The sequence below is a fragment of the Bufo gargarizans genome, chromosome 1 (assembly GCF_014858855.1).
Source record: "Bufo gargarizans isolate SCDJY-AF-19 chromosome 1, ASM1485885v1, whole genome shotgun sequence".
NCBI classification, from domain to species: domain Eukaryota; kingdom Metazoa; phylum Chordata; class Amphibia; order Anura; family Bufonidae; genus Bufo; species Bufo gargarizans.
This window is the reverse complement of record NC_058080.1, coordinates 757742235-757754495: the sequence shown is the minus strand read 5'-3', so window position 1 is coordinate 757754495 and position 12261 is coordinate 757742235. Positions and strand designations below refer to the sequence as shown.

At 48.5% G+C, this 12261-nt stretch overlaps 1 protein-coding gene across 1 annotated transcript; it reads right to left on the bottom strand.

Moving 5' to 3' along the window:
- Positions 1–1640: 1640 nt before the first annotated feature.
- GALT (galactose-1-phosphate uridylyltransferase) lies at positions 1641–10510 on the bottom strand. The gene is made up of 11 exons (XM_044293682.1): positions 10437–10510; positions 9962–10131; positions 8504–8579; positions 7311–7359; positions 7006–7135; positions 6197–6253; positions 5600–5722; positions 5391–5523; positions 3611–3694; positions 2456–2610; positions 1641–2225 (listed from the first exon to the last, which is right to left on the bottom strand). The coding sequence occupies exons 1-11, from the start codon at positions 10453–10455 to the stop codon at positions 2142–2144; spliced, it is 1080 nt and encodes a 359-aa protein (XP_044149617.1). The 5' UTR covers positions 10456–10510; the 3' UTR covers positions 1641–2141.
- Between the last annotated feature and the right edge of the window lie 1751 nt (positions 10511–12261).

Genomic DNA, 12261 nt, shown 5'->3' with positions numbered 1-12261 from the left:
AAAATAAAATAAAAATTGCTGCATCCTTAACCCGTTAGTGAGCAGCCTGTTTTGGGCCTTACTGACCAAGCGTTTTTTCATCGTCGCGTTCCAAGAGCTATAACTTTTATATTTTTCTGTCTATATAGCTTTTTTTCTTTTTTTTTTTGCGGGACAAGTTGTAGTTTTTAATGGCGCCATTTTGGGGTAGACATAACTTTCTGATAAACTTTTATTAACTCTTTCTGGAAGGGAGATAGGAAAATATGTTATAATATAAAAGTTATAAATTTGACGGCGGTCATTTTTCTGTATAAATAACATACTGTCTTTATTCTCTGGGTCAGTACGATTACAGCGATACCAAATATATATAGTTTTTTTTTGTTTTACTACTTTTGTTCAATAAAACCCCCTTTTTTAAAAGGAATATAATCTTTGCGCATTGCCGCTTCCCAAGAGCCATAACTTTTTTATTTTTCTTCCTATGGAGTTGTGCGAGGGCTTGATTTTTGTAGTTTTCATTGGTATCATTTTGGAGTAAACTATGCTTTTTGATCGCTTGTTATTATGTTTTTTTTGTGGCAACTAAGTATAAATTAGCAATTCTGTCATTTTTTAATTTTCATTTTTTTACTGCATTCACCGCAGGGGATAATTTACATTATATTCATGTAGTGTGGGTCATTACGGACACGGCGATACCAAACATATGGGGGAGATTTTTTTTTTCATTGAAAAGCGTATTTTCAATGGAAAAAGCGCATATTTTTACTGGAATTTTTTATTTATAAATTTGATAAATGTGTTTTCTTTACCACTTAATAGTCCCACAAGGGACATTCCGATTGATTTTATCCCTACAGTGCATTGCATGTCAGTGCTTTACTAACACTGACCAGCAGGCTGCGTCTCTCTGGAGCTCAAGGCTGGTTTGGGGCCCACATCAGACCCCAGCCATCCTTAACACACATCGGCACCCTGGGATCGCATTTGCGGGGTGCCAATGCGAGACAGAGGGAGTCCACTCCCTCTGTCAGTGCTTTACATGCATCGGGCACCATTGCCCACAGCGTGATAAGCGTTAAACAGCCCGGATCGGCACTCCTGTCCGGGCTGTTGGAGCAGGACCACGGCTCTCATGCGAGAGCCGGGTCCCCGCGTCCCCTTAGTGACCGCCGTAAAAAGGCATATGGGTGATCACTAAGGGGTTAAAGGAGTTGTCTAGTTTTCCAATATCATCAGCGTCGGGATCTGTGCGGGGAGCAGGTGAAGATTACCACGGCCTCTTCAAACAGCTGATCAGCAGGGGTGGAGGGAGTCGGATCCCCACCGATCTGATATCGATGACCTATGTGAAAACTGGACAATCCCTTTAAGGAAAGTTCCAGAAAGCGTTTCTGCTTGTTGTGCAGAGACATTGATGTTTATGAGAGTGTCCTGCAGTGAGGAGGCACCACATGACGCCCACCTCACTCGTGCAGGGTTCCGCTGCTCACGATAGGGGGGGTGCTCTTGACGCCTCTCAGCCCCATCTGTAATCAGTAGATGCACCGAGCACCAAGAGCCCCGGCCTCATTCATCAGCCGCTCATCAAATCTCCAATCCTACAAACCACATGAGGCAGCGCCCCCGCAGACACACCCCTCCCAGACTCCATTATTGGAGCTGATTGGCCCCCACAAACACTTTTCACTGCAATTTTGTGTGGTCATCTCAAAAAAGGCCAACATATGTTATATACCAGTGACATCATCGCTCTGCAGATATATTTTATACCAGTGACATCACTGCAATCCAGACATAAGGCAGAGGACATCGCCGCTCTCCAGATATGTTATATTATACACCAGTTATATTATACAGGAGATGACATCACCGCTCTACAGATATAAGGCATGTTATACAGGAGGTGACATCACCACTCTCCAGATAGAAGTTATATTATGCCGGAGGTGACATCACTAATCTTCCACATGTAGATAAGTGACACGTGTAGAAATACATATGAACGTCAGTGTGATATTAAGTTCTCGTACAGATTCCTCTGTATATCCATACACTGCTGGGATCACAGATTCATGGTCTGATGGACTCAAACGTGTTCCTGCAGAGTCAGTGTCTCCCAGCTGGTCAAGGAGAGTCCCCCTGGTCACAGGTCACTACTTGCCTCCACCACTGGGGGGCTCCTCTGATTTCCTGAGCTTATAATGTTCTTCTGGAAGATTTCTCAAACGCTCTGCTGCCTGTGAGTGAGAAGAAAACACAAAAATATTCCTTATTGGTGGACCAGTCGGACAATGCAACCCCAGTGGACACAGTATAGACAAGGTGGTGGGAGGATAACCCCGCATGGCCCATACCACCAGTGGGATAAGTGGTCCTGCTGGAGAAGCCTCAACACAGTGGTAAGGAGCATGCTGGGATATGTTGGCTCCATAAACCCACTGAGCTATGGTTTAGATTGTCAGCTCACCTGCTCCGCTGTCAGGTCCCTCTGTGCTTGGGCCAGCATCTCGTACCCCACCATGAACTTCCGTATTGAGGCAGAGCGCAGGAGCGGGGGATAGTAATGAGCGTGCAGCTGCCAGTGACGGCAGTCCTCACTGAGGTGACAACCGGTCGGGGCCCCTGCGGAGACGGGGGCAGCAATATCAGCTCATCAGAACCTCAGCGGTGGATTAAGAACATAGATGAGCATGTGCATCAGAGGAGGAGTCGTGCTGCCCTTCAGGGCCCCATAAAATTACCAGCAAGTGCACTCAAAACAGGGTCAGCTATTGCCCACTGTATACAACAGAGCCCCCAAACAGGGCCACCCAAAAAGAGGGGGCAGGGTGCACTGACATCACAGGGACCAGAAGAGAAGAGGCCCTAATGGCAACAGGCCCCCTAGACACTTCATTTGTGATTGTACGGGTACTTGCATCCACTGCCAATGCTAGTTACTAATGGTATTATCCCCTTCACTATTCTAGACCACCAGAGACTGTTGCATTAAACCCCTTTACAACTTTAGACTACCAAGAATGGTTGCATTAATCCCCTTCACTACTATAGACCACCACTGACAATTGCATTAATCCCCTTCACTACTCTAGACCACCAGGGACGACTGCATTAATCCCCTTCACTACTATAGACCACCACTGACAATTGCATTATTCCCCTTCACTACTCTAGGGCAGGGATGCCCAACCTGCAGCCCTACAGCTGTTGCAAAACTACAACTCCCAGCATGCCCTAATAGCTGTATGCTGTCCATGCATGCTGGGAGTTGTAGTTTTGCAACAGCTGGAGGGCCGCAGGTTGAGCATCCATGCTCTAGGCCATCAGGGATGGTTGCATTATTCCCCTTCACTACTCTAGACCACCAGGGATGACTGCATTCCTTTCCTTTAATACTCCAGACCACCAGGGACGACTGCATTAATCCCCTTTACTACTCTAGGGCATCAGTGATGGTTGCATTACTCCCATTCACTACTCTAGAAAACCAGGAATGGCTGCATTACTCTCCTTCAATACTTCAGACCACCATGGATGATTGCATTTGTCCCTTTCTCTACTCTAGGCCACCAGGGATGATTGCAATAATTCACATGTGGTGGTCACTTGTGATTTCACCCACCATGCCATCCCATGGAGTACGGGAAGGAGATCTCAAACAAGTTGTCATACTTGCAGAGCAGCCGCTTCATGATGGAAGCCAAACCTGAAAACGGAAGACAAAACCAACATCACAGGACGCCAAGGAGCTATGGCCCACCCAAAACAAGAAATGTATGAGGGCAGGGTGGCACAGCGGGTTACTGAGGCAGTGGTGGGGTAACTAATATCCCACACATTAGAAGGTAACTGGGAACTCACATGTGAGGGGTGTATCTGGAGATTTGTATAAGAAAGGGGTAAACAGGTGCTCAGATAGGATAGGTGTAAGCGTGCACCAAGATTTGGGCACCTAGATAGGAGAGGAATACCATCTAGGAGAAGGGTAAGAGGAGTAACCAGGCATCCTGATAGGAGAGGAATAACGGGTCCCAGATATGGGAGCCTAAATAGGAAAGAGGTAGGTAGGGACCCAGATTGTAGTAGAGGTGTAGAAGCATAAACCCAAATATAGGAAAAATACTGTACACCCCGACAGAAGAGGAGGCACCCAGATATGGGCATCTAAATATGAAAAGGGGTAGGTGGGGACCCAGATAGTAGTAGAGGTGTAGAAGCAGACAAGCAAAAACAAACACAATGCACCAGCACTCTGCAAACACAAATAATACAGTAAATACAATAGTGCCATACTCACTATAGAAATGTACTAATGCTACGTTATAAATGTGAGATTCATGCCAAATACATTTTGTACAAAATTACTTGTGCCTGTCCACCAACGGCAAGGCGATCTCTTTAGGAGAGGAACCTACACTAAATACTTCCTCCTCCGGTGCCATACTGGCCTCTATTAAATTCAGGGAATGCAGGTGCCACATGCATGCTGAGCCCACTCTGTATTATACCTCTTATGGTGCCTCCCTGAATTTATTGGAGGCCATTTGGCACCATAAGAGGTATAATACAGAGTGGACTCAGCATGCATGTAAAACCTGCATTCCCTGAATTTAATAGAGGCCAGTATGGCACCAGCGGAGGAAGTATTTAGTGTAGGTTCCTGTCCTAAAGAGATCGCCTTGCCGTTGGTGGACAGGCACAAGTAATTTTGTACAAAATGTATTAGACAAGAATCTCACATTTATAACGTAGCATTAGTAAATTTCTATAGTGAGTATGGCACTATTGTATTTACTGTATTATTTGTGTTTGCAGAGTGCTGGTGCATTGTGTTTGCTTTTGCGCTTTCAGCCATCGCGACGTGCACCTCCGCACTGGGACGTGCTGACTGACATCCATTTCTTTCTTTATAAGCAAACACCCAGATATGGTCACCTAGATAGAGGAAAAATACTGCACACCCAGATAGAAGATAGATATGTGCAGGTAAATAGGAGAGCGGCAGATAGGGACCCAGATAAGAGGATTACCTGGGCACCTAAATAAGAGAGGGGTAGGTAAGGACCTAGATAAGAGAGGAGTAGCTGGGCACCTAAATAGGAGAGGGGTAGGTAGGGACCCAGGTAGGACTCTCATAGATGACTGCACAGGTACCCAGATAGGACAAGAATAAGTAGGGAGCCAGACAGGAGTCCCAGATAGGCGAGGGGTAAGCAGAGACACAGGAGAGCAGTAACCGGGCATCCAGATGGTAGAGGTGTAACTAGCACCCAGATATGAAAGGGGCCCGGGCACCAGGACATGAGAATGGAAGACAATCACTAGGCAGGTGGGCATTAGTGAGAGGAGCACAGACGTCAATGGAGGTAGACAGGACATAAATGTCAATTGGAAATACCTACTGTCTCTTTCCTCGGGGCTGAGGTCCTGCAGACGGGTGACATGGCGGCGCGGCAGGAGGAGAGTCTGAAATGGCCAAACGGCCCAGTATGGGACCAGCACCAGCCAGTGTTCATTACTCAGCACCAGACGCTCCTGGAGACACAGAGACCTGTTAACCCTGTAGTCGACTCCTCACCCCTGGCATTTGGTCTGTACACAGGCCACCCACCTTCCTCTCCTCCTCCAGCCTCCCATACTCTAGTAACATAGGGACGCCATGTTTCTTCAGGTAATCCCTCTGCGTCCTGTCCTCAGTCCGAGCCTCGTTTGGAAGGAAATTGCTCGCCCAGACCTTAAGGGGAAGGACGTAATGAACAATATGCAGATATTACTGCAATAGAAACAATCTCTTCATGTGGGGGCGTCCTGCTGATCTCGTGCTTATGTGCAGCATCCTAACTAAGGAAGAAGCGCTGCAGTGTAAAGTATGCAACAGAGCCGCTCTCTAACCATCCCCTGTCATTATGCTGGACCTGTCAATGCTCCTCACTAAAAGCTGCTGAAAATTTTTGAGACTGGAGGGTTAAAAACAATTCTAATACTCTGCACAAGAAACCGAGCAAAGGTCAAAAATATTCGAAAGACGCAAATGGGGTCCAAAGTACTAGAAATGTGACTGAACCCGAGTGGTCAGACTGTGCCCGTGACGTGATGCTCAGCTGGGGTCAGCAAAGGAAATCCATTATATACTGGGGTCCGCATTATATACAAGAGGCTGCAGAGCGTCGTCTCTCCACTAGGTGGCAGTAACAGGACCTTACATTACCTGGCAGTGGGGGTGAGGATTCGAGCACCCCATCATGTCTCCTTTATTCTCAAAAATCTGGAAATAAGACAAGAGGGTACACTTTAGGGTACACTAAAACGGGGGTAACACAGCCCCCTCAATAGTTCAGTATAAGGTGGAGCACACACACGAGGGGAAATGTTTCTTTTTAGCTCCCTGCTTGCTGTCAGTGAATGAGAACCTCTTGTTTACAAAAAAAAAAATCCATCCTGACCAAATATTTCTCAAAGCTCAGGGCTTGTTACATTTGTATCCAATGTAGAAAATCCCCAGGGAGCTAAACAGCCTGTACTGCAAACTGATACATTGCAACAAACCATCAGGGCAGGAGAGGGGTTCGTGCTGGTGATGGGGGTAGCTCGCAGAGGATTGGTCGGTCTTCGTGTGTCCAATTTTCCCCAAAAAACATTGTCGAACTGGCTGGAATTAAGGAGGAAGGGGTTGAGCTGCAATACCAGACACAACCATAACAGAGAGGGGCGCTGTGAATGGGGAAAACGCAGACCGTTTTTTGCACAGGCAACCCTTCCATTAGATGTATTCTGTCTGTAGGCTTTATTCAGACTCTACATGTAAACAAACATGTTCCCATTCACTGTCAGCAAGCAGATATCTTGGAAATAGTGAGGAATTAAAACAGAAACATTAGAAAGTTCCAGAACTTATGGAAATAAAAATGAGGAGACTGGACCGGCCCCGATTGAGGCATTTTAGGTGAGGTCCTACATCTCCACATCCATGATGTCATCGTCACTGAGCAGTGGGAAAGCTTTATAATTTTTTCTCACCTGAACCCAAGGGTAAGTGGCGCCCAAGTCCGTGTTTATATCCGCCCACTTGTCAATCACTGCCCGGACCTCCTTCGAGGACATTAGAGGAAGGGTGATATCTGACCAGGGATGGAAGCACATGACCTGGCTGAGGACATACACAAGGCGTCAGGAAGAGCATAAATAGTGGCGGCCAAGATTGTAACATAGAGGACGCCCGGCCACCTTATGGGTCCACGCAAATTACAAATACAAACCAACTACACACCCAAAGCTTTTATTTCTCACACCCAATGTATATTAGATCAAGAAGATATAAGTACCAGACTCCACGTGCAGAACTTGTCTGGAGCAACGGATGATCACTGGGACCTAGAGGACAGAACAGAGGAACCCTGAGATACCCCCATAAGAAAAAGACCCAGCCGCCTCACCCACGCTAAACATGATCCAACCACCTCATCCTCTATGCTAATCCATGAGCCAGCTAACCTCATTTCTACAATCACCCATGGTCCAACCACCTCCACCTCCAGGCTCACCCATGATCCAGCTGATCTCATCTGTACATTCCCCCAAGGTCCAAACGCCTGTTCTAGACTCACCCATGAGCCAGCCCTTCTCCTCTAGGCTCACTCATGAGCCAGCCCTTCTCGTCTAGGCTCACTCGTGAGCCAGCCTTTTCTCCTCTAGACTCACCCATGAGCCAGCCCTTCTCATCTAGGCTCACCCATGAGCCAGCCGCCTCCTTCTCTAGGCTCACCCATGAGCCAGCTGATCTCATCTGTACATTCACCCACTGTCCAACCACTTTTTCTAGACTCACCCAGGAGCCAGCCCTTCTCCTCTAGGCTCACCCATGAGCTAGCAGCCTCCTCCTCTAAGCTCATCCAAGACCCAGCTGATCTCATCTGTACATTCACCCATGGTCCAACCACCTCCTCCTCTAGGCTCAACTGTGAATCAGCTGCCCCCTATTCTAGGCTCATCCATGAGCCAGGAGCCTCCTCCTCTATGCTCACCCAGGAGCCAGCTCGCCTCATCTCTGCATTCACCCATTGTCCAACCACCTCCTCTAGGCTCACCCATGAGCCAGCCGCCCCCTCCTCTAAGCTCATCCATGAGCCAGTTGATCTCATCTGTACATTCACCCACGGTCCAACCTCTACCTCCTCTAGGCTCACCCATGAGCCAGCCGCCTCCTCCTCTAGGCTCATCCATGAGCCAGCCACTCCTTCCACTAAGCTCATCCATGACCCAGCTGATCTCATTTGTACATTGACCCATGGTACAACCGCCTCCTTTAGACTCACGCTTGAGCTGGCCCTACCCTCCTCTAGACTCACCCCTGAGGTAGCCATATCCTCCTTTAGACCCACCCATGACCCGGCAGCCACCTCTCCTACACTCACCAAGGTCCTGGCTTCCAGTCTTATCAGCCTGCAGACCTCCTCCACTCTGATCTGTTCTCACATATATCACTTAGAAGCCCCGATTAGACTCGGCTGTTCCTCACCTGGATTCGGAGAGTCTGGCTGCAGGGCTGGGAAGTCATTCTCAAACAGAAACGTTCCCGTATAGTCAGGATTTACCTTAAGGAGGACAAAAATGAATGAGAGCATTATTAATGATTAGATAATGACTAGGGAGGAGCGAATTTCCGGTTATGAAATTCGTTTGCGATTCGTTTACTGGTAAAAGGTGAATCAGTCCCTGTTCATACACATTACATGCTCGCCCGCACCCACCAGTCCCTGTTCATACACATTACATGCTCGCCCGCACCCACCAGTCCCTGTTCATACACATTACATGCTCGCCCGCACCCATCAGTCACTGTTCATACACGGTACATGCCCACCCGCACCCTTCAGTCACTGTTCATACATGTTACATGCCCGCACCCACCGTTCTCTGTTCACACATGTTACATGCCCACCCGCACCCACCAGTCACTGTTCATACACGTTACCTGCCCGCACCCACCAGTCACTGTTCATACACATTACATGCTCGCCCACACCCACCAGTCCCTGTTCATACACATTACATGCTCGCCCGCACCCACCAGTCCCTGTTCATACACATTACATGCCCGCCCGCACCCACCAGTCCCTGTTCATACACATTACATGCTCGCCCGCACCCACCAGTCCCTGTTCATACACATTACATGCTCACCCGCACCCATCAGTCACTGTTCCTACACGGTACATGCCCACCCGCACCCTTCAGTCACTGTTCATACATGTTACATGCCCGCACCCACCGTTCTCTGTTCACACATGTTACATGCCCACCCGCACCCACCAGTCACTGTTCATACACGTTACCTGCCCTCCCACACCCACCGGTCTCTGTTAACACATGTTACATGCCCGCCCGCACCCACCACTCCCTGTTCATACATGTTACATGCCCGCCCGCCCACACCCACAGGTCCCTGTTCATACATGTTACATGCCCGCAACCATCAGACACTGTTTACACGCGTTAACCTGCCTGCCCGCACCCACCAGTCCCTCTTCATACACGTTACATGCGCCCGCACCCACCGATCCCTGTTCACACATGTTACCTGCTCGCCCCACCAGTCCCTGTTCACACATGTTACCTGCCTGCCCGCACCCATCAGTAACTGTTCACACACGTTACATGCCCTCCTGCACCCACCAGTCCCTCTTCATACACGTTACATGCGCCCGCACCCACCGATCCCTGTTCACACATGTTACCTGCTCGCCCCACCAGTCCCTGTTCACACATGTTACCTGCCTGCCCGCACCCATCAGTCCCTGTTCATACACGTTACCTGCCCGCCCGCACCCACCAGTCCCTGTTCACACATGTTACATGCCCTCCTGCACCCACCAGTCCCTGTTCATACACGTTACATGCCCACCTGCACCCGCCAGTCCCTGTTCACACACACGTTCCCTGCCTGCACCCACCAGTCCCTGTTTACACACGTTACCTGCCCGCTGGCTCTACGGGCTCCGGGACACAGCGGATTATTTGCATCATGTCTTGGAATATCTTTCTGCGGAGATTTCTCCACCTGACCCTGCCATGGACGCCCCATACGATGTGCAGAAACCAGAACCCAGTCATCATGGAGGGGATTGTACCGGATGTGCTGGTGCTCTACAGGGAATATGTAAATATACAATCAGCAGTCCTATGTAACACCACAGATAACACAGTGATATTTCTGTGAGTGCAGATAATGTAGTAGATGTCACCTGCAGTCCTATGTAACACCACAGATAACACAGTGATATTTCTGTGAGTGCAGATAATGTAGTAGATGATACCTGCAGTCCTATGTAACAGTGCAGGAGATGGTAACTGATATACATGGAGACATATCCCATGATGAAGAAGAATAGATACTATAAGCATGAAACACCAGACACATTACACGCTATATAATATTTCACAGCTCATACCGCTGGGCAGGAACTCCATGACATCCAGCAGAGGAGGAAGAACCAGCCTCCAGCTCACTGCAGTCAGGGGGGAGGTCATGTGATCCGGATCATGTGACCAGAAGAGTTCTACAACAGCTGGTCACCTGACAACAAGACCGACGGAACTGTTAGTACACAGATAGAGAAGGGGCACTGTGCAGTGTGTATATATATATACAGAATAAGAGCAGATACTGATGATTACACCCAGTATACAGGACAGAAGTAGCGGTACTGTGCAGTGTATATATATATATATATATATATATATATGTGTGCAGATACTGAGGATTACACCCAGTATATAGGAGAAGTGGTACTGTGCAGAGTATATATATATATATATATATATATATATATATACACACAGGACAGAAGTGTTACTGTAGGGATCGCTCTCTTACAAGGGGCTCAGCAATGACAGATTTCCACAGACAGCGGGGGTTAATGTCCAAACCGTGCTTTATTTGGTCACACAGGATCCAGCCTCCATCTTGCCCGCATGTGAGACCACAGAATGTAAAGCCACGGAGGAAGGTCCGTGTTGCCCGAAACGTTTTTTTTAAACATGACAAGTAGTCGTTTATTCATTTATTTTCTGTAACTGGATCCTGATCCTTTGGTGTGAAAATAATTAGTAAATTACCTTAAATTGCAAAAGACTATCCTGAGTGCCGCATGTTCCTACTACTCATCACTGTCCAGTCTTTGCTGGCCCGGGACGACCTAGTGTGCGGTACTCCACCACTGAACACATTATTTGGTCACTTTGGCATCACTTGATGAGGTGAAGCTACAAAGCCGCCCGTCTGGGCTCTAATACAATAGGCGGTTCCTGACTCACCTCTACGTCACTGTTCACACCAGGGGAGAGATCCAGCTTCGTACAGACTCCTGGCCGTGACCACACCAAGCCTGTCAGGCTTCCTTCTCCCCAGAACAGACACCCTGATGGTTGCTTTGTCCCTCAGGGATTATTCCCAGCTGGCCTCACCTGGGGCCAGGGAACCTGTAGTGGACCGAGAGGCCCCCACTACCAACCTGCCTCCCAGTCAGTGGCGTAGGGATCGCCATAGCAACCATAGCAGTGGCTATGGGGCCCTACGCCACTATTTATTTTTTATTTACACACACACACAGGCAGCCAGGCCCGAGCCGCGGACCGCCCACTACACTAGCTCGGGGAGAAGGAGTCAGGACTGGAGCAGGGCGCACGCAGGGCCGGGCCAACACAGAGGCTGGGGAGGCTCCAGCCAGGCCACTGAGTGACGGGGACGCTTGCCTGGGGGTTAGAATATACCATCGGATCTGAGTTTTCACGCTCTCAGAGCGTGAAAACTCAAATCCGATGGTATATTCTAACCCCCTGGCATTCCCATGGTGACAGGGACGCTTGCCTGGGGGTTAGAATATACAGGGCCACGCCGCTCACAGGGGCACATTTATAAACTAATCAGTAACTTCAATTTAATCATTGACATTGATGATCTCTTTACTTGGATTGGATTTAGATACCTTACTCTGTCTTAGCTCCGGCAACGGTAACAGCAGGCAGTGCGGGCGGCGCTCACTCACTGACGTCACGCGCTTGTGTAGTGTCCCACTAGGTATGGGTGGGCACTACACAAGGGTCAATTGGTGTGCGCGTTACTCTTACTCACAAGGAACAGAAATGTCATATTTAATTCTGCATTTAATGTATGTTTTAATGTGTTGTTATATGCAATGTACCCCTGTCTAATGCAGCAGCAGGCCTAGTTGGGTGTAGTTAGACATCCCAGACACTAGAGGGAGATAGGGAGCC